This window comes from Pleurodeles waltl, chromosome 3_1 (genome assembly GCF_031143425.1).
Source record: "Pleurodeles waltl isolate 20211129_DDA chromosome 3_1, aPleWal1.hap1.20221129, whole genome shotgun sequence".
Classification (NCBI taxonomy): domain Eukaryota; kingdom Metazoa; phylum Chordata; class Amphibia; order Caudata; family Salamandridae; genus Pleurodeles; species Pleurodeles waltl.
The window spans coordinates 1,173,066,725-1,173,093,254 of NC_090440.1; the positions used below are offsets into that span (position 1 = coordinate 1,173,066,725).

The 26,530-nt window shown below is 44.1% G+C and overlaps 1 protein-coding gene across 8 annotated transcripts in view; it reads right to left on the minus strand.

Moving 5' to 3' along the window:
* Window positions 1-26,180, minus strand: part of APLP2 (amyloid beta precursor like protein 2) — a 438,018-nt gene extending 411,838 nt beyond the window's left edge. For 7 of the 8 annotated variants that reach the window (XM_069224476.1, XM_069224474.1, XM_069224473.1 and 4 more), the window contains exon 1: window positions 26,009-26,164. In XM_069224476.1, the coding sequence (XP_069080577.1) occupies window positions 26,009-26,086 (78 nt within the window). In that variant the 5' untranslated portion in view covers window positions 26,087-26,164. Of the gene's footprint in view, window positions 1-26,008 lie in introns of all 8 variants that reach the window. The other variant, XM_069224475.1, reaches the window with a different exon arrangement.
* Between the last annotated feature and the right edge of the window lie 350 nt (window positions 26,181-26,530).

Genomic DNA, 26,530 nt, shown 5'->3' on the forward strand with positions numbered 1-26,530 from the left:
AGCTTCAGTCTAAAGAACTTGCAGTGCTCAACTAGTTGTAAAAGGTAATTGTCAGAAGTGTTACACAGTGTATTCAATTGGAGAAAGTCAGCCTGTGGGCAGTTTCCTTCATACTCAGCTGGTTAGCTAGGAAGTGGACCACAAGTATAATCTGGGGTCGTTCAACATTTTGTACGATCAACTAAATGCTTCACAAAAAATATGCCAGAGCAATCACGACACTTCCTATGAATACTAGCATGTCCAGCACTCTGCTATAATAGGACCTCATGCATAATGAATGTGCTCACAGATTCAGAGCACCACTGTAATCAAAAGACAGACAAACATAACCACCACATAAGTAGGGTCTCTGTATATGCAGAAAATGCAAACATTCAAAAAGCTGTCATGGGCAAAGAGCAGGTCAGGTAAAATCATAGATATGACAAATCAAAGTCTTCTTAAAAAAAAAAACTATGCCATAATACGAACAAATCTTAAAGCTGTCGTTTAATGACAGTGTTTGACAATAATTAGTCAGCTCACAGCTTGACAGCCAATGGGACACGTGATGTGTTTTCTACAGTACAAACGTTTTTTTTTCTAAATTATACTGTTAGTAAGACAAGTAGGTGTTTTATAAAATTTAACACCCAGGAGGTTATCTCCAAAATCACACTTCAGAAGAAAACGTAATTCACACCACTTACTGATCAAAGAGTGTAGTGGCGTGGAGTGCAGTGGTGAAGAACAGATCAGAGTGGTGTGGAGTGATGCAGAATGTAGTGGGGTAGGGTGCAGTAGAGTTGAGTGGTGCAGAGTAGAGTGCAGTGGCAGAGTGCAGAGAAGAGCGGTGTTGATTGCAGTAGTGTAGAGCATAATGGATGAGAGTGCAATGGATTAGAGCGCAAAGGCAGAGTGGTTTGGCATAAAGTACAGTGGTGTAGAGTGCAGTCGAGTGGAGTAAAGCAAACTATTTCAGAGTAGAGTGAAGTGGGCAGAGTAGAGTGAAGTGGGCAGAGTGAAGTGGTGCAGGGCAGAGTGGCATAGAGTGTATTGGTGTAGATTGCAGTTAAGTCGGACATAGTTGAGCGGTGGAGAGTAAAGTTCAGTGGCCTAGAGTGCAGTGGCGTAGAGTGCAGCTGAGTGGTACAGAGTAGAGCGGCGCAGATTTGAGTAGCAAAGAGTACAGTGGTTCTGAGTAGAAAAAAAAATGGCGTAGAGCACAATGATCAGAGTGGCAAGGAATGCTGCAGAGTAGAGTATAGTATAGTGGCATAGAGAACAGTGGTGCAGAGTATTCATAAGAGTGTGGTGGCGTAGAGCCCATTGGCTTTGAGTAAAGTGGTGCTGTGTACTGGCGTAGAGTGGAGCAGCGTAGATTGCAGGGGCATAGATTGTTTCAGAGTAGAGTGAAGTTACGTGGAGTGGAATGGAGCAGGGTAGAGTGCAATGGCAGACTGTGTACAAAAGAGTGCATTGGTTTAGGGTGTAGTGGTTTAGAGTGCAGTGGTGCAGACTAGAGTGGCTCAGATTGAAGTAGCCTAGACTGGTGTGGTGAAGAGTGCCATGGCGCATAGTTGAGTGGGGCTGAATGCACTGGCATACAGTGGAGGGGTGCAGAGGAGGGAGGCGGAGAGAGAAGTGGAGTAGAGTGCAGTGTCAAAGTGCAGTGGTGTACAGTAGATTAGACTGCCTTAAAGTGGACGGGCATAGAGTGGATTGGCACAGAGTGCAGTAGCGCAGAGTAGAGTGTGGTAGAGTGCAGTGGTATTCATTGCACTGGTGTACAGTGCAGTGGCGCAGAGCAAAGTGGCGTGTAGAGCAATGGCGTATAATGCAGTGGTGCACAGTAGAGTAAAATGGTGTAGAGTGCAACAGCAAAGTGCAATGGCGTAGCGTGGAGTGCTGTAGAGTAGAGTATAGTAGCATACCATGCAGTGGGGTAGTGCAGATTGGCAGTACAGTGGCATAGTGTCTTTTGGTTTTTAATAAAAAAATGTAGAGTAAAGGGGTGTCGAATGCAGCAGCATGGACTGCAGTGGTGTAGGACAGAGTGGCATAGATTGCTGTGCAGCGGTGCAGGGTGGTTTGCAGTAGCGTGGAGGAGAGTGGAATGTCAGAGTAGAACAGAGTGCAGTGGCGTAGAGTGCAGTGGAGTAGAGTGCAGGGGTGCACAGTAGATTACAGTGGCTTGCCGTAGAGTACAGTACAGTGTAGTGATGTACAGAGTATTGGTGTAGAGTGGCACAGAGATGATTGCAGTGGCATAGATTGCAGTGGTGCAGAGTGGAGTGGCATAGAGTTCAATGGAGGAGAGCGCACTGTTGCAGAGCAGAAGTGGGGTACAGTGGTGTGGTGCAGGGTAGAGTGCAGCGGCGGAAAGTGGTGGTCAGTGCAGAATTGCAGAGTAGATTACAGTGGTGTAGAGTGGACTAGCATATAGTACACTGGCGTAGAGTGGAGTGGTGAAGAGTAGAGTGCATTGGTGCAGAGTGTGATATCATAGGGTGCAGTGGTGCAGAGTATAGTAGAGAGGCAATTAGTGAAGTGACAGACTGGAGAGTGCAGTCCAGAGGTGTGGCGTAGAGTGAAGCAGGGTAGAGCGGAATGGGGTAAAGTGGAATATGCACGGTGCAGCAGCGCACTTCCATTACAGACAACACATTTTCAATTGAAATGACAGTTACATTTGAACCGATATAGAGTTTCACTGATAAAAGTATGCAACACACAAACAATAATGTGTGGGAATGTCATCATCTAATGTACTGATTAGTTTTGTTCATATCAAAATATTTGTTCACCACATTTCAGAGTCTCCCTCCAGCACACCCTTAGTGGCCAGCATGATTGTCACATAAATCCTTTCACTTTGAATCAGACAGATAAAGAAAGGTAAACACCAAGCTCCCAGGACGACAGAGCCAGACATTTGACCTCTTTCTTTAAATGCACAGGAAATGCGCTTGAGAACAAGATTTGAAAGCTGTTTTATAGAAATCGAACAATGGCAGAAGAATACAGTAAATAGTGTTTGAGTAGCAGAAGGGACAAACTCAAGCTAAATAGTCTAAAGCAAATAAAGCCAGCAAATAGAAAGCAGGCAAATGTAAGTTACAAACCACAAAGCAAATGGTAAGCAACAGGCAGAATGCATTCCTAGGGAAGCTTTCCAAATGTCCCCAAGATGTTAGCAAACCAGACAGCTGTGCCACCTGGTAGGCTTTGACCTAAAAGGCACATACCACAGTGAATTTTGTACATTTCCCATGGTTTACTCGTGATGGTAGAGTAATATCTCTAAGACTGTCTCCAACAGCCCATCTCACAATTTATCTGGAAAGGTACCAGACGGAGCTTCCTTAAACCTTTTGCAGGACACAAAGAGGAGCGGAGCGGTGGCCCTTCCACCCCTTAGTATGTACTATTGAGCAAAACAATTAAGGGCGGTGATCCAATGGTTTAAGGCAGAAATAGACAAGATATGGCCACATATGAATCAAACATTGACTCCAGTCACTTTTGGGACCTACTGGTTTTGCCAAGCGCTTTTCGGGGAGTAGCGCACTACTCCTGAACCCAAAAGGATTAGTGGTGGATTGGTATAAGGAAATAGGAGTATAGTATTAGTATTGGGAGATATGAGCTAATTTGAGTGGAGGACATGTGAGTCTGTTAGTTGGATGGACTAGAATAGTGGGGATGGAAGCTGGAAGAATTCAGAAGTGTTAATTGGGAGATCACAGTAGTAAGTTGAGGTTTGGGATGAGAAAAGGAGAGGTGGAGGAGGGAAGAGTCTGTAGAAAGGGATTAGGGAAATCACAGCTGTAAAATGCGGACTGGGAAAAGCCAAAGGAGAGATACATTAGGGTTGTTTGGGAGATCCTAGTAGTAAACTGAGGTTTGGGGGTGGACCAGGAGGGGTAGCGGACAGAAGAGTCTAGGAAGGGTTATTTTGGAGATCATAGTCGAATGGATTTGGGATGAGTCAGAGAGTGAAGATAGAGGGCAGACAGACAGAGGTATGGGGTGATGGTGAGAGAGTCAATTTTCCATACTTATTATGTCATTTTCAACAGAATTGTTGTCTGCGCATCTCAACTGGTCCCCAAACTTTGATGTGGTACGCCAACTAAGAAATGGACCTGGATAATGAAGCAGTAATGTGAAATAATATGAAGCATTACATGTAAACAGCAAAGGGATAGAAGTGCACTTGTGTAGAATCAAATAACTGTAGAATAATATTGGTGTAGGTTAAAAGATCAGTGACAGCTGTACTGTCAAGCCAGGCCTAAAAATCTGTAAGGATTTGCCCGTGAGGATTTGAGACTGCCCTCCCAATATCTATGTTGCTGCAAGAGAAAAACAACATAAGGTATCTAGGACATGTTAATTGTATTCCAATGTTGTATGTATACACCTGAAATTTCAAGCTTAGGCAGTTGGATAAATAAACAAAATGATCACAACTGCTGGAGGGGAAGCACTTTTACTTTAAAAAAATAAATTAAAAAAAAACAGAATCACACAACTTCTGCCCAATCAAAAGATGTACTCATATGGGTTGAACCAGAAGCCCCTCTAGAGGTGTTCACAAAATTGTCTGGCGGCAGCTGTGCTCTCAAGACAAACAAAAATAAACGAGCATTTGCAGTGCAGTGGGTCTCATGTTTGCTCGAGTTAGAGGTATTAGCGTAGTAAATTCCTGACTGGACTTTTCTTTCCACATAAATTGAAAATGTAAAGTAAAACAGTTGACATAAGCAAGGCATTTCAAAGCACCACAACTGCCATGAGCGTGAACACAAAGGAGAGATACAAAAAGAAAAAAAAAAAAGAAAAATGAGACTGCTCGCAGTCAAACATATCAGCAAACATGCAATTATCCATGAGACATGGTCGGCCCCAAAGGCGTTAACAAAACCGCCCCCAGGCGCGACAAGCGTAAAGCATTTACAAATGTCCAAGGATTTTTGAAAGGCAAGCACACGAACGAGTGAGAGTGAGGTGTGCGTGGTTAAAAGCCCACATAGATACCAACACGATGGAAAAGCAGCACTTGCGCGCTGCTATGCTCAACCTAAAAAGGAGTGAATGAGGCAGCAGCAGCATCTTCATTAGTGGGCATGTGAGTGTGTGATGACAGATGAGTGCGCATAGGTCATCATGCAAATACAGCCTGTGCTGCTGTGCACCACCTTTAAAAAGTGATAAAGCCAAAAAGGAGAACTATAGCTTATAGTAGGAATGTGTAAACAAAACAACTAATGCATCAACGATAGGCACATCAACATGCATTGAAACAAATACAATTGTGCAGAGGAACATAAAAACAGGAACATATCATTATGAATGAAAGGTGACGCATACGGACCTGCCTACACGCAGGGGAGTGGAAAGATGACAAAAGAAAAGACTAGAGCCTTTTTATACACCACTGTACAATAGTGAGCATCACCCGGCACTGTGGACATGGGAGAAAGCTGTAACCAATGAATGTAAATAAACTAACACATGCACAAAGCCCAAAACACTTTCACAAAGACATGAGAATATACAACGAACACACACATTCACAGGCTCAGACAAGTACGGAAACACACGCAGACAAGTACGGAAACACACGCAGACAGGTACGTAAACACACGGACACAGAACATACATGCTTACACAGCCTCAAGTCAAATTAACGCACAAGCACCACCCTACGCTACTGACATTGACCAGGATGGAGAATGAAGTAACTAAATATAACAGAATTTATTTCAAGCACCAGTCCAGCTGAGATTACTTGTAGGCAGCGTCAGGATAGAAATACATTTCAATCGAAGCATGCAAATAAACACAATAAACGCATACATAGATACATACTGAAACTAAACCACACATTCACACGTGTGGCATACGAACGTGGTTGCACACATACATACAAGCAGACATTCAACTAGGCAATACGCACGGACATAGAAAAGACACATGGAAAATCTCAATGACAAGACACATAAGAAAGCACACAGAGCCAGACACAATAACAGAGCTACATAAAGAATCACAGACGCGCAAACTTTTTTTCTATTGAAAACAGAGTTTTACTCTTGTAAGAGGCACGAGTAACTTTATTTTTGCTGGTGGCATTTAGCAGGAAACACTATCAATTTGGTTAAATATAATAAAAAAAGGTGTTTCAAACAACCCCCCTTCCCAAAGAAACAAAACTTAGCAGGTGCAGATGCCGCTTTGGGGAGTGTTTCCACATGTGTGATCAGAGGCACAACTAGACCTGAACTTTGGGAGGGAGGGGTCTGCTCATTGTTCACTCCCACTCAGTTTTGTGACCTGCAAGGTACAAGTTCTTTGCAGCAGGCACATTAGCCCTCCGCGCTAATTAACGATGCCAGTAGACAATTCCTATCTCTAACCAGTAGGAACAGTAATCACCAGAGTTGCCATTTTTATAGTTTTACCTGAAAGCTTCTAGATGCACAAGGAAGTTAATGTGCTTTTAAACCAAAAGTTATTTTTAAACACAGATTTACCAGTCGCAGGGTCCTAAAAGCCAGCACTGCTACCAGCAATGGGGTAGGACAAGCATTTCCAGAAATGGGTTCCGAGCCACTGCAGGAGGAAAACTAAGTGACCAATTGTGCAGTTTAAATATATTGGGCAAACCTGATAGTGTAACAAACATATTTTTGTAGATGAAACACTGTTCCTAGGCTTCTACTCATTGCAGGTCCAGAAAAATGCTCCTGCTGGCTGAAGGTACAGTTTTAGTTTACCCAATGAGATGTTGTAAAATATTCATGGGTAAAGCTGCCTTTATGTACGGTATCAAAATATCAGGCTTAGTAGCAATGCTCAGTTTGAGCTAGTAGTCGAAGGTGAAGCCTATGGTACTCATTTTCAGGGCCCCCCGCATATTTTTCCTCATCAGACTTTGCCCAAAAGTGAAACGGGAGAAAGAGGAAGATGACAAAATTGTAACTAAGGAAGAAAGCAAAGATGAAAAATAACCTACAAGAGTGACAAAAAGCACACAGAGTGCCCAGTGGTGGATGAAAGTGACACTACAGAATCACTTCTAGGCAGTCTTGGTATTTGGTTCTCACAGTATTTGAAATTGCCGGTTACAGGCTCCTGAGCAAGATTTTGGGCCCCAGTATTTATTATTGTACAATTTAAGGATTTCCTAGTGGGTTACACCATGTTACATTGGAGTGTGTGACTGGTAGGCCATAGATTCAATTCCCAAAATGCCATTCCTTCTTTCTGAGTTAATTGTGTGCAATGGGTTGACAATATCACTGCCTGTAAATGCACTGCCACACACCTGTGCAGCACTAAATACAAATTCAATAGTTATTGTTAACATGCCACATTGAGGGTTTTACGTATAGGTAGCATGATGAGCCATATCCATTCAAGAAGGCACCAGGCTGTTACTGATGAACTCTCAAAAAAGTTGGCAAGTAGGGAGTATTAAAGCACAGAGGTACCAGCCTCAGTGGTAGAAGTCTAGCTAAAAACTGATGTAAAGTTATTTGTTTAGGAAGATGGGTACAATTCCCGGGAGAGATGAAAATATTCAAAGGTAACAGAGAGGTCAAGGATAGTCATTCTGGTTTTCCATCTGAATCCACTGCAGCGTTAAAATCACCCTGTGTGGACGTCAGTGCTGTTTTCGCGCCACAGCCATACCAGAATCTGTTTTGGTACTCTGAGAGAATGTTACTTTCTTAGATGAATGTAGGTATTTGTCTTGAAGCCGATCTTGCAATCTTTTTGGCTAGAAACAATTGGTTATTAACCATATGAGTGAAGGAGCCTTTGTTTGAAGGCCTCTTTATTTTAAAGGAGTTGTTGATATTTCAGGCTGGATTGGCTGCAGAGCCATTATAAAGGATATGCTTGCTTATATGAACAGGACATAGGTCTGCCAGTGACCGAGCTGGCCTACAAGCTTTTGCAGCCTTGATGAAGTCATGTGTGGTCATGAGACTAAAGGTAAGTATATGTGGTTATTTTTTAATTCTTTGTATTCTAGTAAACTGCACAGCACTGATGGAATTGTGACTGAGCAATGATTAAGCAACAGAGAGGAAAGCAGGCTGTCTAAAATTATTTGGAGGTCAGTAAGACATGCAGGTGGGCCAGGCGCGCAGCAAGGGTAAGAGGCGAGACCTTCAACTGTGTTGTCAAGGCATCAGGATGTCCAAAGTTACTGTCACTCCAGGTACTGTGGTTGGAGGGTCTTTTTTCCGGTGAATTCTTGTAGTAGGTCTGTTTTTGTGACCTTGAGGCACATCACCAGCTCTCTCCTTTCAGATTTCCCGTCTCATGTTAAAGTCTCCTGACCACTGTTTTCTCTTCAGGGCACAAGTCAGTTTTCCAGGACACAAGACAGGTTATTCTGAAGCAAGGCAGCTATCGGGTCCCGTGGTGTTCCTGGCTTCAGTCAGGTTTTCCTGCTACCTACTCCTGGGTGGTTGTTCAGAAGAAAAGAAAATTAAACATCCATGCTGCTCAACCATATAAAGGTTGAGCAGTGGCTATTCCTGTAGGTATTTGCTATACAGACATGAGCACGTATAGGAAAGAATATATATTTAGTTCAATGATTACACACAGAGGCACAAATATGCATCAGTTTAGAATCCATGTAATGACTCATTTAATGGAGTACACTAAACAATATAAGGAGTTAACAAACCACAGGTGAGCCCATATTCATTTAAGAAAAATATAATGTTGCATGAATTTGCTCCACTAGATAGGATACACATTCCAACAAGACCATGGTGCACTACCTAGCTCCTTGTAGTCACTGTCATCCATTTACTAAGATTTCAATGAATCAAAGGCAGAATGGGTTCAGATAGGAACTGTACAAGATTATTGACAATAATTGAAAACAATGCAATTTTGAATAAAGCAGTGTGTAATAAAACCACTGCACTGCTTCTGGATAATGACTAATACTCTGCAACCATTGGCATTATTTCATGCATCCGTCTGGAAAAGTTAAGATACTTGTATAGTGCTGTGAGGCGCTTTTTTTTTTTTAAAGCACTGTAGTTAACACCTGTGTTTCAGAACATCCGAGATACAAAGTTTTGTTTTTGTATCTCTGGATGCACATCACAGTAGACACCTGACCATATATGATCAACAGAAAAGAGCTTTAAGTAGCACATATAAGAGAGGGGCTTTGTCTCCGCCCACATGTTGGTTACCTTGAGTATAATATTTGATTGAGCAGAAGGCATACTGATAAACAGTGCTTGTCCTACTCCTGTTGGATCCTGTGGGGAGTTCAGGTCACCTAATTTTTTTTTTAATGATGCAGCAGTCTGCAATTGGAAGACTTCTTTACTATGTGGTAATAGTATTAGATAATAATACTCCTAAAGCATCATGGCATGCTCACTGTGTGAATTAACTACACTGTAGACCAGATTTTTTATTGATAGGCAAATCCTACTGACCAAATGAGGTTTTCTTTAAGAATGTTCCCTCATTGAAAATGCCTGTCATCCATATTAATGTTGCAAAGTCATCTGTACAGGTTCTTTCTTCTTCATTTAAGTTTGTGCTATGAAGAATAAGCAATTGGTTCTGCCCTTCCATCCCAGGACTCCAACAGACAAGCATGTTGCTGTAACCTCAACATGCTTCATGCTGATCCTTCTTATTGCATTTATGCACTGTCTCAGTTTGCTCTCACAGCTGCAGGCACCCGCACACCTACTGCTCCCCAAAACCACGGGAACCAGATTCACGAGTATTGGGATAGCCTGGACCTCTAAACTACCTTTTGATTATAAATTGGGAAAACTTACAGATAGGTTAAGAGAGTGACAGGCATACATTGATAGCAATTATATCCATTTTACAATTGGACAATGCTTTTATTTCATTACAAAATATCTGCTTCTGTCCTTGTCAAAAATTACTTTCACTATACCAAGGTCTGTCTCACACACACACACACACATAACCATTAGTCAATCTTCTTCTATTGTGCTAGAAAAGCTTGCCCTGTTGCTTCTGCTATTTCTCTCTTGCCTTTTAGTGAATCTTAATAAAAATATATTCCCTATACGCTATTCAAAGATAATAATATACTGTTTTGTCAATGTTTGTTAAAAGTATAGTGTGAATTGAAAGTGCACGTCTTTTAAAAAGCTGTACAGGGATTATATTTGGTTTCACACATGTGGATCAAGCAGTTAGAGTATTAGAAATAACTAATCCACTTTCTAACATGTAATACCACAGCATCCAACTGATCTTATGAAATGCTTGAATTCTTCTGCAACCATGGATTTTATCCAGCAACAATTAGCATTTTGGGGATTTTTAGTCCCAATTTACAATGTAAAAATAAAATCTACTTCTTACAGAATGAGGTATTGTGGTGAATGGCAAGCCAGGAGTGGCTGGAGGTGTCACATGATCCTCAAACCAGCACTATACCCCAAAGCCTCAGCCATATTCTCTCTCCTGGTGCCATCCCACATTATCAGTCCACTCTCCCCTCGTGCACCAGCCGCATTGTTGCAGATATAATTAAGTGGGCACCTAGTACTACGGAAAGAGCAGGTATTCTCTGGTGCCTTTGTAGAAATATGTGTATATTCATGAGTTGTGTATCTATATATATATATATATATATATATATATATTTATTTTTTTTTGATAGTAAGAGTTTTGCTCATGTAAGTGCTGGGTGAATAGTGTGAGTGAATGTAGCATGTAGGGTGAAAAATGTACTGATGTGAGTGTTGGGTGAACTGCATGAATGTAATCTGAGAGGAGGGCCCATGTGAGTGTTGGGTGAGAAGAATGCGTGCAGAGTGAGGGCAGTGAGTGCAGGGTGGTTTGAGCAGTATAAATGCAGAGTGGTGTGCCTGTGAGTGGTGATGAGTGAGCAGCAAGAGTGAAGGGTGATCTGTGAAAGTGACTGGTGAGTGTACGGTGATAGGAGTTAGTGCAGGGCGATGCTGTGTCTGTATGAGTTCCGGCAGGCTATTGTCCCAGTATGCAGGCAGGGTGAACAGAGTGCCTATATGAGTGCAGGCTGAGATGTTTGTCCTTGTAAGCGTCAGGTGAGAGGAGGGGGTGCAGGGTGAGTGGTGGGGCTCCAGGGTGAGTGATGTGCTTGTTTGAGTTGTGTGTGAGTGCAAGGTGAGTGTTGTGGTTATGTCAGTGAAGTGTGAACTGTGAGAGTGACAGGAGTCCCTGTGTGAGTGCACAGTGAATGATGTGATAGTGTATGAGCAGGGTGAGAGGAGTGACTGCAGGGTAAGCGATGTAACCATATGAGTTCGGGGGCGGGTGAAAGTGCAGATTGGGACGAATGAATTCATGATATGTAATGTGCTTGTTATGAGGGAGATTGCAGAGTGAGAGTGGCAGATAAGTGAATAAATAAATTAATCCAGGATTTTAAAGCATGGCAAATCACCTGTGAGGGTCACATGACACTGAATTGTAGGCATGTGGCGATTAAGTGATTTACTCAGAAATACAGGATGTTGAGCCAACACAGAGTCTCAAAATTGGTTCCCCCAGCTCGGCAGCTCAGGCCATTACGCCACATCCTCTCCTGAAGTGTCACGTCAGTGCAGGGTGAGTAGTGTGCTCGTGTAACTGCAGGGCGAGTACGGGGTGAACAGGCGTACCGTGCAAGTGCATGGTACGTGGTTTGAATTCAGTGTGATCACGGAGGGCAGGGTGAGCAGTGTGCTCGTGTGACCACAGGGTAAGTAGAGGGAGAACAGCATGAGTGCAGTGTGATCTCTGTGAGAGCAGGGTGAACGTTGTGCTCATGTGAGTACAGCGTAGGAGGAGGATGAACAGTGTGAGTGCACTGAAAGCAGTGTGAGCACAGAGTGATCACTGGGAGTGTAGGGTGAGCGGTGAAAGTGACAGGTGAGTCGAGTGCCATGTGCGTACAGGATGAGCAGTGTGCTCTTGTGAGTGCGGGGTAGGAGGAGGGTGAATGGTGCAAGTGCATGGTGAGCGCCGAGAGTGCAGGATGTGCGTGAAAGTGAAGGGTGAGGAGTGAATTGTCTGAATACAAGATGTATTCCCAGACACTTGGAGTAACTCAGCATGTTGCTGATGGCTGCGTAGGGTTTCAGATAAAAGTCAGACTATTGCTATTATGGCATCAATCAGGGACGAAGGGAGGGGGAAATACATAATGTGCTTTCAGTCTCCTGATTAGGGTTTCCAGCTCAGTATTCTGATGTCCCAACTCCTACAAAAATAAGTAAAATCACCTAAAGCCGGTATTTTTAGCACTTATCTGTGGGTACTTGAAATACCAAATATAAATAGAAAGCACTTTTGAATGCATTTTAGCACTGCATTAAAGATCCATGACTAATAATTGAAGGAAACACAGACAGAAAAGTCATGCTACAAATGACTAGATACAATTTTATTTACAGCTCTATTTAGTGTCAATGAGAGGCCTTTGCAGGGTCTTAAATATATATCCGGTATTTTTTTTTTTCGGAATGGTGGCAATCCAACTGGTGATATGCCTTTTCATCAAATGCATCCTCCCACTGTGGCAGTAAAAATAAATTACAAATGTAAGGAACAGGCAGAGCGGGGACCCAGGGAGTAATGGAACCAGTGAAATAAATAAAGACTCCTTAACCTTAACCCGTTCACGTACATGTAAGTGGTCTTTTAAAGACCTGTGAAAAACGTGGCAGTGTCAGAGATAAAACTCCAGACACTGTCCAGTCGATGCCAAAGCAGCTCAAGCTGTAGCAGCCCTGGCTAAAATACACCACAGAGGGGTGGGGAAGTTGGGGGCTAAAGCCTATTTTAGCCCTATGGGTGTTGCGTACCAACATGTGATTGAACACAGTGACCTGCCTTTTAATCTTGTAGGACACAATTCGACTTTAAGTGAAGCTTGCAAACATTTAGATTTTACCAGCAGTTTTTAGAATATCTCATTTCTTGATGACAGCTGGGTCGAGAGGGACCAGCTGTGTGGCCTTCTAGAGCTACCGCCTAACATAGATTCAATGAGCTATATCAACATTGGAAGGAACTTGTGGCTCATTTACCTATAGGCATATGTTTCTGCCCTGTTATACTGATGTGCCATGCTGTACACTTGGTGCTATTTTGACGGGCGTTGTCTGTCGGCCTTGGGAGGGGGGTGTCTCTCGTCATTACAGGAGCTGCCACTAGGGGTGGCAAAATGCTTAAGTAGAAGTTTCCTGGGCAGCTTTCTAGGCCTCTGCGCGTGAGCCTGGACTCAGATAGTGCCTTGTGACTGCATTACCTTGGACATGGAGGTGTCCTATGCAAAGACACTGGAATTATGAGATTGTCCAGCCGCAGCATTTTCGCATAATAGTAGATTTGCCACACTATCCATCATCTGCTGCATAATGTGCAGATATTAACAAAAAATGTTTTTAGCTCAAACGGATCAAAAGTTATTAAAAATGCAGCCATGCCTCATGAGAAGCGTGTATACAGATAGTGCAAGTGGCCACCACCAATCTGACAAGTCACTCGAAAGGGATCTTCACCATCCTTGATGCCAACCCTTTCCTAACCTTCCATTCCAAATGCACAAAATATACTCCCTCATCACTGCACAGTGTGAATGCCACACCAGGTACAACGTTCAGATACAGACAGCGCAAGTAATCAACCTAGGCGACAGCTGTTTCCTAGTCCTTATGCTCTATTCCAGACATTATTTCTCGTTTCTCAATCACTGTACTCACTTTGCCTGTGCTTCTCCTAGCGTGGGACATGTACACAGTGCAAGTGACTGCTAACCACTCAAGGAGTGTCTTCAGTAGTCTCGGTGACACCCCTTTCTAACCCTTATGCTCTTCTCTGGACAAACACTATCTCCTGCTTCTTCGTCACTGAAGAGCGCAGTGTTGCTGAGAGAGAGAGAGGGAAGGAGAGGCGAAAACAGTGAGTGCATTATGGCCACTAACAAGCTCACAAGTCATTCAAGATGCGTCTTCACCAGCCTGGGTGACAACCCCTTCTAAGCCCCCTCTCCGGACACACACTGTTTCCTAGCTCTCTATTACCGCACACACTGTGCATGCACCTCCCCAAGCGTTGAATGTGTACAGTAAACCTCAAGGAGTTGATAAGCTGGGTAAAGCGCCCCCCCCACAGTGGGGGGCGCGGCCCGTTAGGGGACGGGGCCTCCGAGGCCCAACGCTCTCCTTACGCACCGGAGGTGCGAAGGGCTGGCCGGGGCTTCCGCTCCCACGTCTCGTGAGGTGTGGGAGCGTAAGTACTATGGGGGGCGAACGTTTCAGCGACGTGGGCTCCCGGCCAGATCCTGCCGCCGCAAACCGGTTGGGGGGCTATTTAAGAGCCCCCCCCCTCCTCAAGAAGGCTTGTGCTTTTTCATTTGTGGCGGCCGGGTTCGTGCGGAGCCCGCAATTGTCCCACCCACCCTCTCCTTAGTTAAGTTGGGAGTTTAGGTCTTTTAGTGGAAATTGAGATATAAAAGTGACTACAAATAACAGGGGGGTCCCCATGGTTGGGGCCCCGGGAGGACACCAGGGATAGGATCCTGAAGTTCTGAGCCAACCTGCGGACGTACACACCAGATCAAGGGGTAAGGGAGTTCAGATCACTTGGGGCGTGGGGGGGGGGGGCATGGGGCGCCCAGCTCTTGGCCGCCCCGTACATCCCGAGTATGATTGGTGTTTGGAGGGGGGGGCGGAACCCTGGGCGTGAGGACAAGGAACGGTGTAGTCAGAGTGACCGCCCTTCCTAGGGATACAGGTGAGAGATGGGTCACCTGTGTGGTCCAATGGTGGTACAGGACTGAAAGGGATCCTGTCAGAAAAAGATTGATAGTCACTAATTAACAGGACTTGTAGTTATTGTAAATATTTGTGCAATGTTCTTTATGCTTGACCTATGACTACGTTTGCTTTAAAGAAATGAATTGGTGTTTAAATAAAAAACACTTCCAACAAATTAAGCTTCTCGGTCTGTGTATGGCTGGTGGGGGAGTGTGGGCTACCTGGAGGCCTCCGGATCCTACCACAAGCACATGTTTCTTGCCGCACTGGTACACCTGCCTTGAGCAGCCTGGCATGGCCACTTTCAGTTTAGTGGGATTTTCCTTCAGATGTCCCGCACAACCCAGATACCAATTGCGAGCATGGCAGAACTAATAAAATATAGTTCTTGGTGATCTTTTGGCTCACAGAGCAATCTTTCGGTGAGGTAGGTGTATATATACTACTTGCAGTGAAGGAGTGATAAAGAAGAGGGAGTCATTATAAAGAGAGAAATGTATGTGGCATGCCTGGTGCCTAGATCTTCCTCGACGTTATCCCCAGTTCAGACGTCCCGCACTTATAGAAAGTAATTTAAAAAAAAAAAAGGGGGGGGGGGGGGAGTACCTTAAGAAACATGCAACCCTGGAAGGATACTGGCTGCCAACAACTGGCTGCCAGCCGAAAACTGTACTTAGTCCAGGCTCCAAGGAACAGCTGGAGGAAGTGGAAGAGAACCTTGATGACATCACCCTGAGACTGATGATCAATGAGAAGCCAGAAAAAGTGAGAGAATGCGAAGCCTACGAATGGTATGCATGGGGGCCACTTCTAAGCCCATTTTAAGATTATAAAAAAAAAGTTTTAAAAAATAAAAAATACAAAAAACACACCTTAGCAAGCACAGCGCAAGCAAAACCTAAAAGATTAATTGAAAAAGGATTTTATCAAAGCTTTCATACAGTGCACATTAGACTTGAATGTAGTAAAATTTGAATGTCTGTATTATGTTCAAATACATCATTGGGTAAAGAAACTCGTAATGAAGGAAGCATCAACGATGGATAATACGCCTTTTGAAGGACTTTTTTTCATGACCGCTCTTTGATATCGCAGTCCTTGAGAGAAGTGAAACTGGCACCTTCAGCAATATGGAAGGAAAAAAAATCCTCCCACTTTGGGTCTGTCTAAAGTGAAAGAGGTCTATTTGTTCGAAACGTGACCTCGCGTTTATTGCACTAAACATATTTTTCCGATTTCAGTACTTAAGGACTTATATTGAAGGAGAGACAAAGCATAACAATTATACTTGCAACAAGAATTACTCTGGAAATCACTTGCACACGCTTGACAAACAAGAGCTGAGTGTCAAGGAACCTCGCAGGGGCAGGGTGGGAACGGTGCTTAATTTGAGCCGGTGGTTTCTGGTGCGGGGCACCGGCACTTATTTTTGAGGGCCGGCACTTATTTTTCTGCCTCAAGCATTTACATTGAAAGACGGAGGAAGAGAAAAACAAAACAGCATCACAAAGGGAGAAAGCTGCAAGAGTGAGCTGAGCTGATGGGGCATGAAGTGGCTCTAAATGAATTAAAGAGGCCCGAGATGGCTTCGGGATTATCTGCCTCAGTATTCCGTGTTCACACATTTAAATGCAGCAGCCGCCTGTTTCAGAGGAGAGCGTTGGGCACCGGCACGTTTTTATTTACAAAACGAGCACTGGGTAGAAAACAGAAATATACTGCTTACACTCAGAAACTCAATAACATCCCAGCTGCGTGCACGTGCCACCCCCACATTCATAAACAACGAACCACTTGTGAAGAGCTCCCAGTGCTGAAAAATTAAATCTATGAACAAATTAGACATCGGTTTTCCATGTCAATACCATGTCGGCAGATTACTGCGTAATGCTGTTAACAAATTCAATGGTGAGACAAATCCGACCAGTACGGCCGCAGCAGATGTCACAAACAAGTTGTTGTAGAATCTCTTCATCCCACTGAGATCTCCTGTGGTTTGTACTCCGTTTTAACCTTTACACACCATGTTGATTGCTGTCAGTGCGGTTTAAAGGATGACCGTGCCATATAGTCTGAAAGTCCAAGTTTATCATTTACCAATGCTGTTGCACATTTAAAAACTAGTCACACAACACTCCCCACAGACTAGTCCTGCAGAAAGTACTAGCATTACCTCAGATGGCGCATGCATGGAGCACATCAAAGGGAAACCGCACACTTTACAGCAACTCCACAGGCACGTGGGATTAGAAGCAGAGTAGTTAGCGTGCCTGCCTACGCCCACTGTCTATCAGCACTTTTACGTTCACTTACAGACAAAAAAACACCCAGTAGCATACATTTTTTTAAACTAAAAAAACACGTCCATCCCGAAAAGGCAATTCCCTTTCATAAATGTCGCTTAAGGAGATGTTAAGCAATGATTCTACCTGTACAATTGAGCACTGCAGCCAGAAAATGATTCCATCACCCGAGTAACCCATGGAGGTCTTTGTGGAGTGGTGCAAGGTAGAGTGCAGTTGCGGAGAGTGGCACAGAGTGTAATGGTGTAGAGTAAAGTAGTGTAGAGGGCAGTAGCATAGAGTGCCATTGTGCACAGTAGAAGGTAGTGGCATACTGAGGACTGGCATAGAGTTGAGTGTAACAATACATTGGCACAGAGTGTACTGGCAGAGTGCAGTGCTGCAGAGTGGCGTAGAGTACAGTGGTATAGAGTGGAGTAGTGCAGAGCAGATTGGTGTGGCCTAGACAGGAGTGGTGCAGAGTGCACTGGCGAAGAGTGCAGTGGTATAGAGTGGCAAAGAGTGCTTTAGCATAGAGCAGAGTGGTACAGGGTAGAGCAGGGATGGGTAGCGTGAAGAAACAGAGTGCAGTGGCATTGAGTGGAGTGATGCAAAGCAGAGTGATGTACAGCGGAGTATGCATGCCATTAGAGGCAACACATTTTCAATTGAAATGACCATTACATTTGCACAGACATACAGTTTTAATAATAAAACTATACAGTGCACAAACCAAAATGTGTGGAAATTAAATTACCTAGTACAAGGATTTGTTTTGATCATATTAAAGTATGTTTCCAACACACTTCAGACATAACAAAATATGTGCTTCATTTGTGTTACTAATTCTAATATATTCTGAAAAACACAGTTCATTTTCTAGAAAAAAAACGTCTTTCCTACCCTCAGTTACCCAGCAAGATTGTCACATAAATCCTTTCACTCTGAAGTCAGTGAAAGAAAAAGTAAACAAGCGCCCTCAGAAGACAGCGCTAGACACTGTACTTCGGCCGTTGAATGCACAGCAAATAAGGCAATATAAGAAGATTTAAAGCCTATTTACATAAAGGGAGTTTGCCGAAGGATACAGTAAACAGTTTAGACAACGGGAGGGATGAACTGAACCTGGAGACCCGACAGCAAATAAAGCCACCAAAAAGAAAGTCAGAGAATGCAAGTTACAAACCACAAAGCCAATGATAATCAACGGTCAGAATGCATTCCTAGGTCAACTTTCTGAAAGTCCCTAAGATGTCTTCAGCAAACCAGACAGCTGTGCTGTCTGGTGGGCTGCGACCCAAAAAGTGGCTAGACTGGAACCAAAGGTCCTGCTCCTTAAATGTGGGTGTGCGGCCGTTATGAAGACAGTTTTTTTCTACTCAGTGACATGGAGAGCCCTGGGAAATTTAACAAAGTCTTTGACTGAACTGTATGAAAGCAGAATCGGGGAGATAAGTTATTTGTTACTTAATCTTAGGTTGATAGCCATGCTTGAACGTCATCTACTAGGCAAAGTTAAGTACAAAGGAACCCTATGTCACATGATTACCAAGACTGAGTGATCCATGAAGGCCTCTACAAAAAAGGCAGGTATGCAGCACTTTAAAAATCACAGACCGCATTAGTGATGTGGTGCACTGTTGCTAAGAGAAAATGAACGATTGGAGTAAAGGCATGAACTTGCTGCTATACAATGAACAGTGCATGAGTGAAAAAAGGACCCGCTGTTTAACGTCATCAGTCTGCTTTTGACTCCAGTTGCCATCCTGGCCTGCATTTCAAACGTGAGGTGGGGACAGAGTGCCACTGGAAGCGGGTGAAGTGACTGAATCTGCTTGCAGGGAAAAATCACAGGGAATGCCTGGAACATCTGTGCCACTCAACAATGGGAAGAGCCTGTGGCACTTACTGTAATAGTGCCCCAAGTTTTGGCTACTAGAGCTACCATGCTTGAACAAATTAACAGGCCTACACCAAAGGAACAGTAACATAAACCTTGGAACATGACCTTGGGACTCCTATTATTCTTTCACAATCACACAATAATGCTAACGCCAACTGCCCAACATAAAATCCCTCAGTCCTCAATTGTGATGTTACAGCAATGAGGCCTATCTTTCGGTCAGGGAGCTGGTGGTAAATGGAAGAATTGGAGATGAGCCATTAGCTGTGTTGAGCAGCCATGGCATGGGTGGTGGGGGATAGTCAACACTGGGTTAAGATAGAGAATGGATTGTAGTCACCCTTAATCCCACTTCGTGGCTTTAGCTTTACTGTTACTAGGATATATACAAGGCCACTGCAATTGTGTGGCAAGAAAGCCACTGCAAGTATCTGTCGAAGAAGGATATAACTGACTAAATCATGTGGCATTACACAGCACATTCTAAGGAAGTATTATTTTGGCATTTTATCACTGTAACACATGCAAAGGACTGTTCGTACAGGTTACATATCATAATTACCAGTTTAACACCTCAATGCAGCAACTGAAAGCCAGTTAACCTTTGTAATGGGACTGCAATTGAGCGCACGCACATGTAGTGTTTTTTTTAGGATCCGTTTTAAATAGAATTGTCTTTTGCTACACAAGCAAATCACGCTGCAGATAGTGGATTACGTGACAATGATAGTCATTCTATAACTGTGAGGAAGCGCCAAAGCATCACATTTTTGCAGTGAACCTGGATATAGGGCAAATTACAAAAAGTATCCATAAATATGAGAACCCCGTGGGAATGGCACGTTGGGCCATCAATAAACATTAACTATTACTTATTAGACCCAACAGCACGCCATTTAATATTACCTTTTGGAATCTTCCGAAACGGCCTTTGATCCCGGGCCGGAGAAAGGGTCAAGGTGTGCTTCCGGTAAGAAAGCATCACGCGGGCCTTTGGGGGTGGAGACTGGGGCCAGAGCACGGCCACTTTTGATAAGTGAGCTACGAGTGGTGCTGCCTCTGGCACCAGGATATACAGCTTTCTAACGGAGTTTTGTATTAGTATATTTGTGGTTCTTGAGTAGGTGTCGCTTTTTCCCTATAATTCCCTATGCGCTATTTATGCAAGGTTCGTATAATAAATGCGGCCTGTAAAACTTTTCTCCAACCAAATCAAATGTCCTGGTCTTTTTCTGGCTTTTTTGGGGGTGTTTGGGGGGCGGGGGGGTTATGGTGGAGCTTTTGGAGGTCCCCATCATTAAACTAAAACAGGGCACAGGGTTCAAAGTAATCATTTACAACTCAGAAATACCTAACACATAAAAAATGATACGTGCCGAGCGCCCGGTGACAAACCTGAACTTCAGGGCACCCCTTCGACCCACCACAAAGCACCAAATAATCGCGGCTCATGTTCAAAACATAAATAGTTCACATCTGCATCACACTTCAAAGCACTCGCACACAGCCAAAGGTAACCAGTCCCAGATGGCCGAGCTGTTTTTTTTCCCCAGAAGAATAAAGAGACCAAAGGGAAGCTACCAAAATGAAATGTTAAGTCCGGTGATTCATTAAAAACTGTTTAGATAGACAGGTGCATGGCTTAGCATTTCTGAAGTACATTGGCCTGTTGCCAGCTATGGTGCCCCGCCCAGTGCCACCCGATCCAGTCGAAACAGCAACCATGCAGTCCAGGACTGCACAAGGCACTCGTGTTATCACTCACAAGCAGAAACAATGACCGCGGGGCATGTGTGTTTTCTTCAAAAGACAAGCCTACCTTTCTGAACTGTGTTCGAAAGAGCTCAATTTGAGTGATACAAAATGGAAGACTTCCAAGGTCACTTTAAATAAAACTAGGAAACAGGATACAAAATTTCAACAAACTAGAAGGACCCAAAGAGCAGAATTCTTCATACAAACGCAATCCGTGCTGGGAAAATCGTATGTATTCATTCACTTGGTAAACCTCTGAAATGTTCTGGGTGTGGTGTGCTCTGCTTGGGCGTGCCATTTATTTGCCTTCTAGTATGATAAGAAAAAAAAAACCTCACTGCAACAATCTAACATTTATGTTTAACAGCTCCAAGTTTTATGGTGGGGTGGGTGGTAAGAATCGGTATGTGTTTAATAGCCATAGTAGTTTACGTGTGCAAAAAGAACAAGTGATAGACAGAATGCTGAACAAGGTCAAACATTCACCCCCAGTACAGAGATGATGGATAAACGATGGATTAAACTCAGATCTGTGGCAGAGGGTGGGGGGGGAATGTTTGCATGGTTCAGCATTCTGTCCCTTACCGGTCCTTTTTAGGAGTGAGCGCAACGTGCCCCGTCCCCTGTAGTAATCTCTCTTTGGGCTTCCAACCACGCCCATGTCACGTCAGTCGCTTTCATTGGTTCGTGGGCTTGCCTTTTAAAATTTGCTTGCTTTCCTTTGTGAAAGGCATGCATACGTCATGCCTTTTCCGGTGTTTAGCTCACCTACACAGCACCGGTAAACTACTAAAAACATACGAGGCTCGATGTTTTCAGCATGGTTTCCAGATTACTTTATCTGTTTATTTTTCACGCAGCGCAATTGCGCTGGAGATTACATAGCGCGATCACGCTCTGTTTTTCCGTTTTCAATTTCAGCACGATCGCACTGCAATTCACATAGTGCGATCAGGCTGCTTTTTTTTTTTTTAGATTTGTGTGGCAAGAAAAGTCTGGTTAGGGGTTTACAACGCTAATAGCTCCAATTCGAGCAAATGCGAGACCCGTTGCATTGAAAATGCTTGTTGCTTTTGTCGCCTAACTTGGTAGGGTATGCCCAGACGTGGGTTCCAAGCTCACTAGCTGATGAGGGGTACAACCCAGAAACCGGTCCCAGGGTGCTTTTTTATGATCCAAGTAGGACCTGGCCTGGCAGTTTGGGCTGGACTGTTCCCATAAGGAGCAGGGTCAAGACTGATTTGCACCTGGCTCTGTCCAAACGCCGCCTCCCCACGCGCACAAACACAGAGAAGCCATATTTATATACGGTTTGATATACTGTCTCATACCACAAGGAGGTCACTGACCAATGCACTTGGGACCCTTCTGCATCTCAGCATTGGTGGAAGCTCTCGGAATTTCGAGGGTACCTTAAATCTGTACAATGCTACAGAAATAAAGCAACAAAACCCCTTATTTATTTGAGATTTATATAACTCTCAAAGAGCCTCTTAGGGCAACTGATGACTCAACATAATTGGAGGCATATACTCGATTTTTAATCCGGTTTTGATAAGTTTTCGGACCGCAGTGAGACCTGAAGTAGAGCAGAGGTCAAAAAGGAGATAATTCTAGGAAATAGCTGCTTACACTTCGAAATACATTTCGGCCCATCTCAGAACTGTTGATATAATCTGTGGGCCTCCACCCTAAAATATGATGTGCATGATACAGGAAGCAGAGAAAGCAATTAATTTGTGAATTGGCAACCTGTGAAGTTGACTGAGGTGATCTGTTAAGTGATAGAATTCAGATTAAACAAAGCTCAGGATGTGGAGTATTGAGTAGTCTAACGAAGACTACAGAACTTTGAGAACCCGAAGCAAATAGCATTGCTAAAGCCCAGACTGGACAAAAAAGGGGAAATGTAGCATAATCCTCGCATATGGAAACAGCAAGATTTAGTAACGGCAGAAATCTCATGGTTGAGAGAGACACAATTATTTTGATCAATTAGGGTGTCAAGGTTACAACTGGAGAGGGAAATAGGCCCCTAGATTGGGGGCAAAACCTGATGACAGGACAACCGATAACTTTTTCCAACGGAAACACGCCCTATCCGTTACAAATAAAACTAGCATTAACAACCAGCTTCCCGCCTAACAAATGTGCAGTGCCTAGGTGGAATTGTTTGGAGTGACATACAAACCTTCCCATTAAACTCTTTCGGCATGTCCATTACAACCATACAAGCGCACATTTAGTATTAATTGCAGTGTTTAAAATGTAAACAACAAGCAACTTCAGCCTGGCGCCTTCATGCCATCACCCAACACGAAGGTACAGAACCCGATGAACGATGAGAAGCGAGCTCTGGCTGGTAGAATTTGAACCTATGACCTTCTGGTTGAAAATAGATCAGTGTTCTCTGAGGTCTCACCCCTCTGAACCCTCACTAGATTTCTGAAATGTTACACATGCTAGTGAGACAAATATTCCTCACTCCGTGGGCAGTCAACAACGTTGTTCAAAGGAAGGTCGAGCTTGTCAGCATCACATAGATGTTTTAGTAGGTAGTGCTTGAAAGACGGGACGAGCACTGACACTTTCTAGCCAACTCCGGACTAATTCACAAGTCTTGAACGAAGAATGTAGAGGTCAAACCGCACAACGGCAGCACAGAGAAGTCTACCTGTCATTTCAGAAATCCCATACATGTAAGCAGAAAATTGTCTCAAAGTAATAATCCACAAAGATGAAAAGAGGCCCAACTATCTGCCTAGCAAAAAAACTGAGCTCACCCTACTACTCTCTACCTAGTACTGAATATTGCTATCAAGACGAAAACAGTAGCTTGTTCTGAGAGTCGCCAAACATCTTAAACGATGGAAGAAATCGACAAAAAGAAAACTGATTTGCAGGCATCAATTTGTACCAATAGGAGGGATGGTTCTGGGCACTAACCCAGCTCCCACTGTCAAAAGGAAGTTAAGTACCCTTGTATAACACACTCACCAACACCTCAGCCACCGCGTGATGAAGTAGACACCAGCACCCAAAGCAGAGGTATTTGACAGAGCAGCAAGGCCTGGAAGGATTAGCACTTGGACGGAGGCCACAGATCTGCGCTAAGCCCGTGTGTACAGCAGGCTATTGTCCTCAATCTGCTGCACAGTGATCACATCGCTTTGCTTGGTCTATTACATAATTTCAGGCAAAGGAGGGCAATCCGAGGAAAAAAAAGACACAACGACGGCACAAGATGTACAACCGATTGTGATTTGGGAGTTAAGCGGAGCTAATTTACTTTGGCAAAAAATCACCGACGTGGTTAAAATAATATCTAGCGATTTCGCTTGTTTCAAGCATTTCATCAATTAATTTTTTGTCTCGCCCTATCACGAGTGGAACTAAATAAACTCCCGACCGTATCAACAACGACACGAGTTCACAGTCTAAAAAACCCAGAAATTCCCCCCCCCCCCCCCGCCCGCCCCAAAAAAGGCGCAGTTCAACTGCCTCGGGGCCGTCAAATGCTGCTAAATCACCTGTTTCTGCCTCAGCAGTAGCATGTATTAGTATTTATTTGGTAGGAACCACGCTAAGGAGCAATGGAACCTGTACAACCTTACAGCTGAGTTACATAATTACATTTCAAGTGTGTTGTGCTAACACACAATTTTCAACAGGACTGATTAGAACCCAGATCCCCGAGTTCAATTTCAGCAGTTTAGCAGTTTAGCCGCCAGACCACAGCCCAAGAATGACACCATACAAAGAGAGCCTCATCTGTTCAGCCCATGCCACCACCCAATCTAGATTACCTACTAAAGGTTCAAGGTGGTTGCAAAGTGATTAGCCACCCCTGCTTTAACTGGATCTCAACAGAGGAGTAAGGCAGCCAACTAGACATCATATGAGATGATGGCTGAGTAAGGGACACACACTGGCAGGTGTGGATAACTCAGGTGAGAGGAGAAATGACATCCTATCACATCAAGCACTTTAAAGGACACCAAATTCTATAATACAAATAGATCTAAAAGAAAAGAGTTCCGCCCTCCAAAGACTATATAAATGTAATACCATGACGAAAAAAACAACTGTTAAACTATATGTGGGGGATGCTCAACCGAATGATTTAGTGAGTTGCAGAGAACAAAGTTACGCCATGTGTTCAGGAGACATTTGATCTCCCAATATTTAAGCCACCTAGGTTGTCATACACAACCAACTTAAGGTATTGGAGAGAAACCACTGTATGACCACTAATGACGATGTCGACAATACCCCATTTGCCTTATCTAGGTAAGGGAGGATAGGGCAATGACGCCACTGCCTGATCTGCTGGAGAAGACTATCTAGCAGGTAAGGAACAGTCCCCTCATCACTCCAAGGGGACAAGTACAGCCAAAGGATCCATCCAGGAAAGCAGTGGGCACCCATGGCACCAATTTCGTCGCAATAGGGTGGCGGGGTGCTCTGCAACAATTAAAGGTCGTATCTGTGAAGCCTGGCCATCGCCGAACACACGATTTACAGTGGAAATCATAGATCCTGATCGGCTGACAATAAGGCTGTTGGAGAAAAAAAATTCCAGTATAACCACTAGATCTCAATGACACCAATCACCTTAAATTAACCTGGAGGGGCGCACTGCCCACAATCATCTTACGGGAGAACGTGTTGCCTTCCAACTTGATCTTTAAATGGAAACGGTGATTGGGGGTTGGAGGGCTTAATCACTTCAGCTTTTCTAGACCCACAAACATCAAATCCAAATAAAGAGACTGATGGCACATTCCATCTAGACTAATGGGGTCCCTCCTCCCGCACACCTGGTCTACAGGGGATGCGCCTTTATTTGCCCTTCAGTCTACTCTTGCATCAATTAAAGGAACGCCAAAGAAAATAGGTGTTAACTGGCACACAGGCATTTTTTTGCCAAACAACCGCCTCTAAGCTGTTTTGGCTGCGAAATCAAAGGTGCGCTAATAGCAACACCCCTGTTCTGTCACTGAGCCAGCCCAGACTCACGCAGCACACAAAGGAGGGCGATACCATTCTAGACAGAAAGGGTAAGCACAGCAGGTAACAGGTAACTAGTGTACTCCTCCCAATCGCCGACCATAGTGGCGCAGTACAGGTTTGTGCCCGTGCCCAGTCATCGGTGCACCAAATCCGGATCAGAAAAAGGTGGATGCTGGTAGCAAGAAGCGTTCAAGAGCGCATATCAGGTTCCGGCGAAAACTGGATCGAGATGTTTTGTTTACCTCTATGTATCCCGCGAGCGTAGTCCCCGCGCACAAAAGGAGACAGAGGGCGACAGGAACGGTCCCCATGATCCGCATATCTTTCCTCTGCAGAGTCTAAGCCTTTACTGTGCTGAAGCCGCAGCGGCTAGAGAGGATTTGGGTGGCCGGAAACGACGTCACAGGACACGCCTGTTCTAGCACTGTGACGGACAGGAGAGATTCCAGGCTGGTGCGGCAAAGGAATGTCATGGGGGCGGGCACTTCGCTCCCAGCCTGGTAGACTGTGAGGAAACGTGCTTTCCAGTGTGAAGCGAGACAGTCTTTTTGGATTGGAGGGATATAGAAAGGTTTGATGGAGAGAGTTGAAAACGACTGTTTAATAGATCCGAGAGCACTTTGCATTGAAAGTGGGGGGATTTATGACGAACGAGGATTATTGGGGAGGGATACTAGAGTAGGAATGAAACGACGGTTCTACTGAAGATGGTTATGATCTCGGAGGCATCCAACAATGAATGGATCACCCCTAAAGAAGATTCT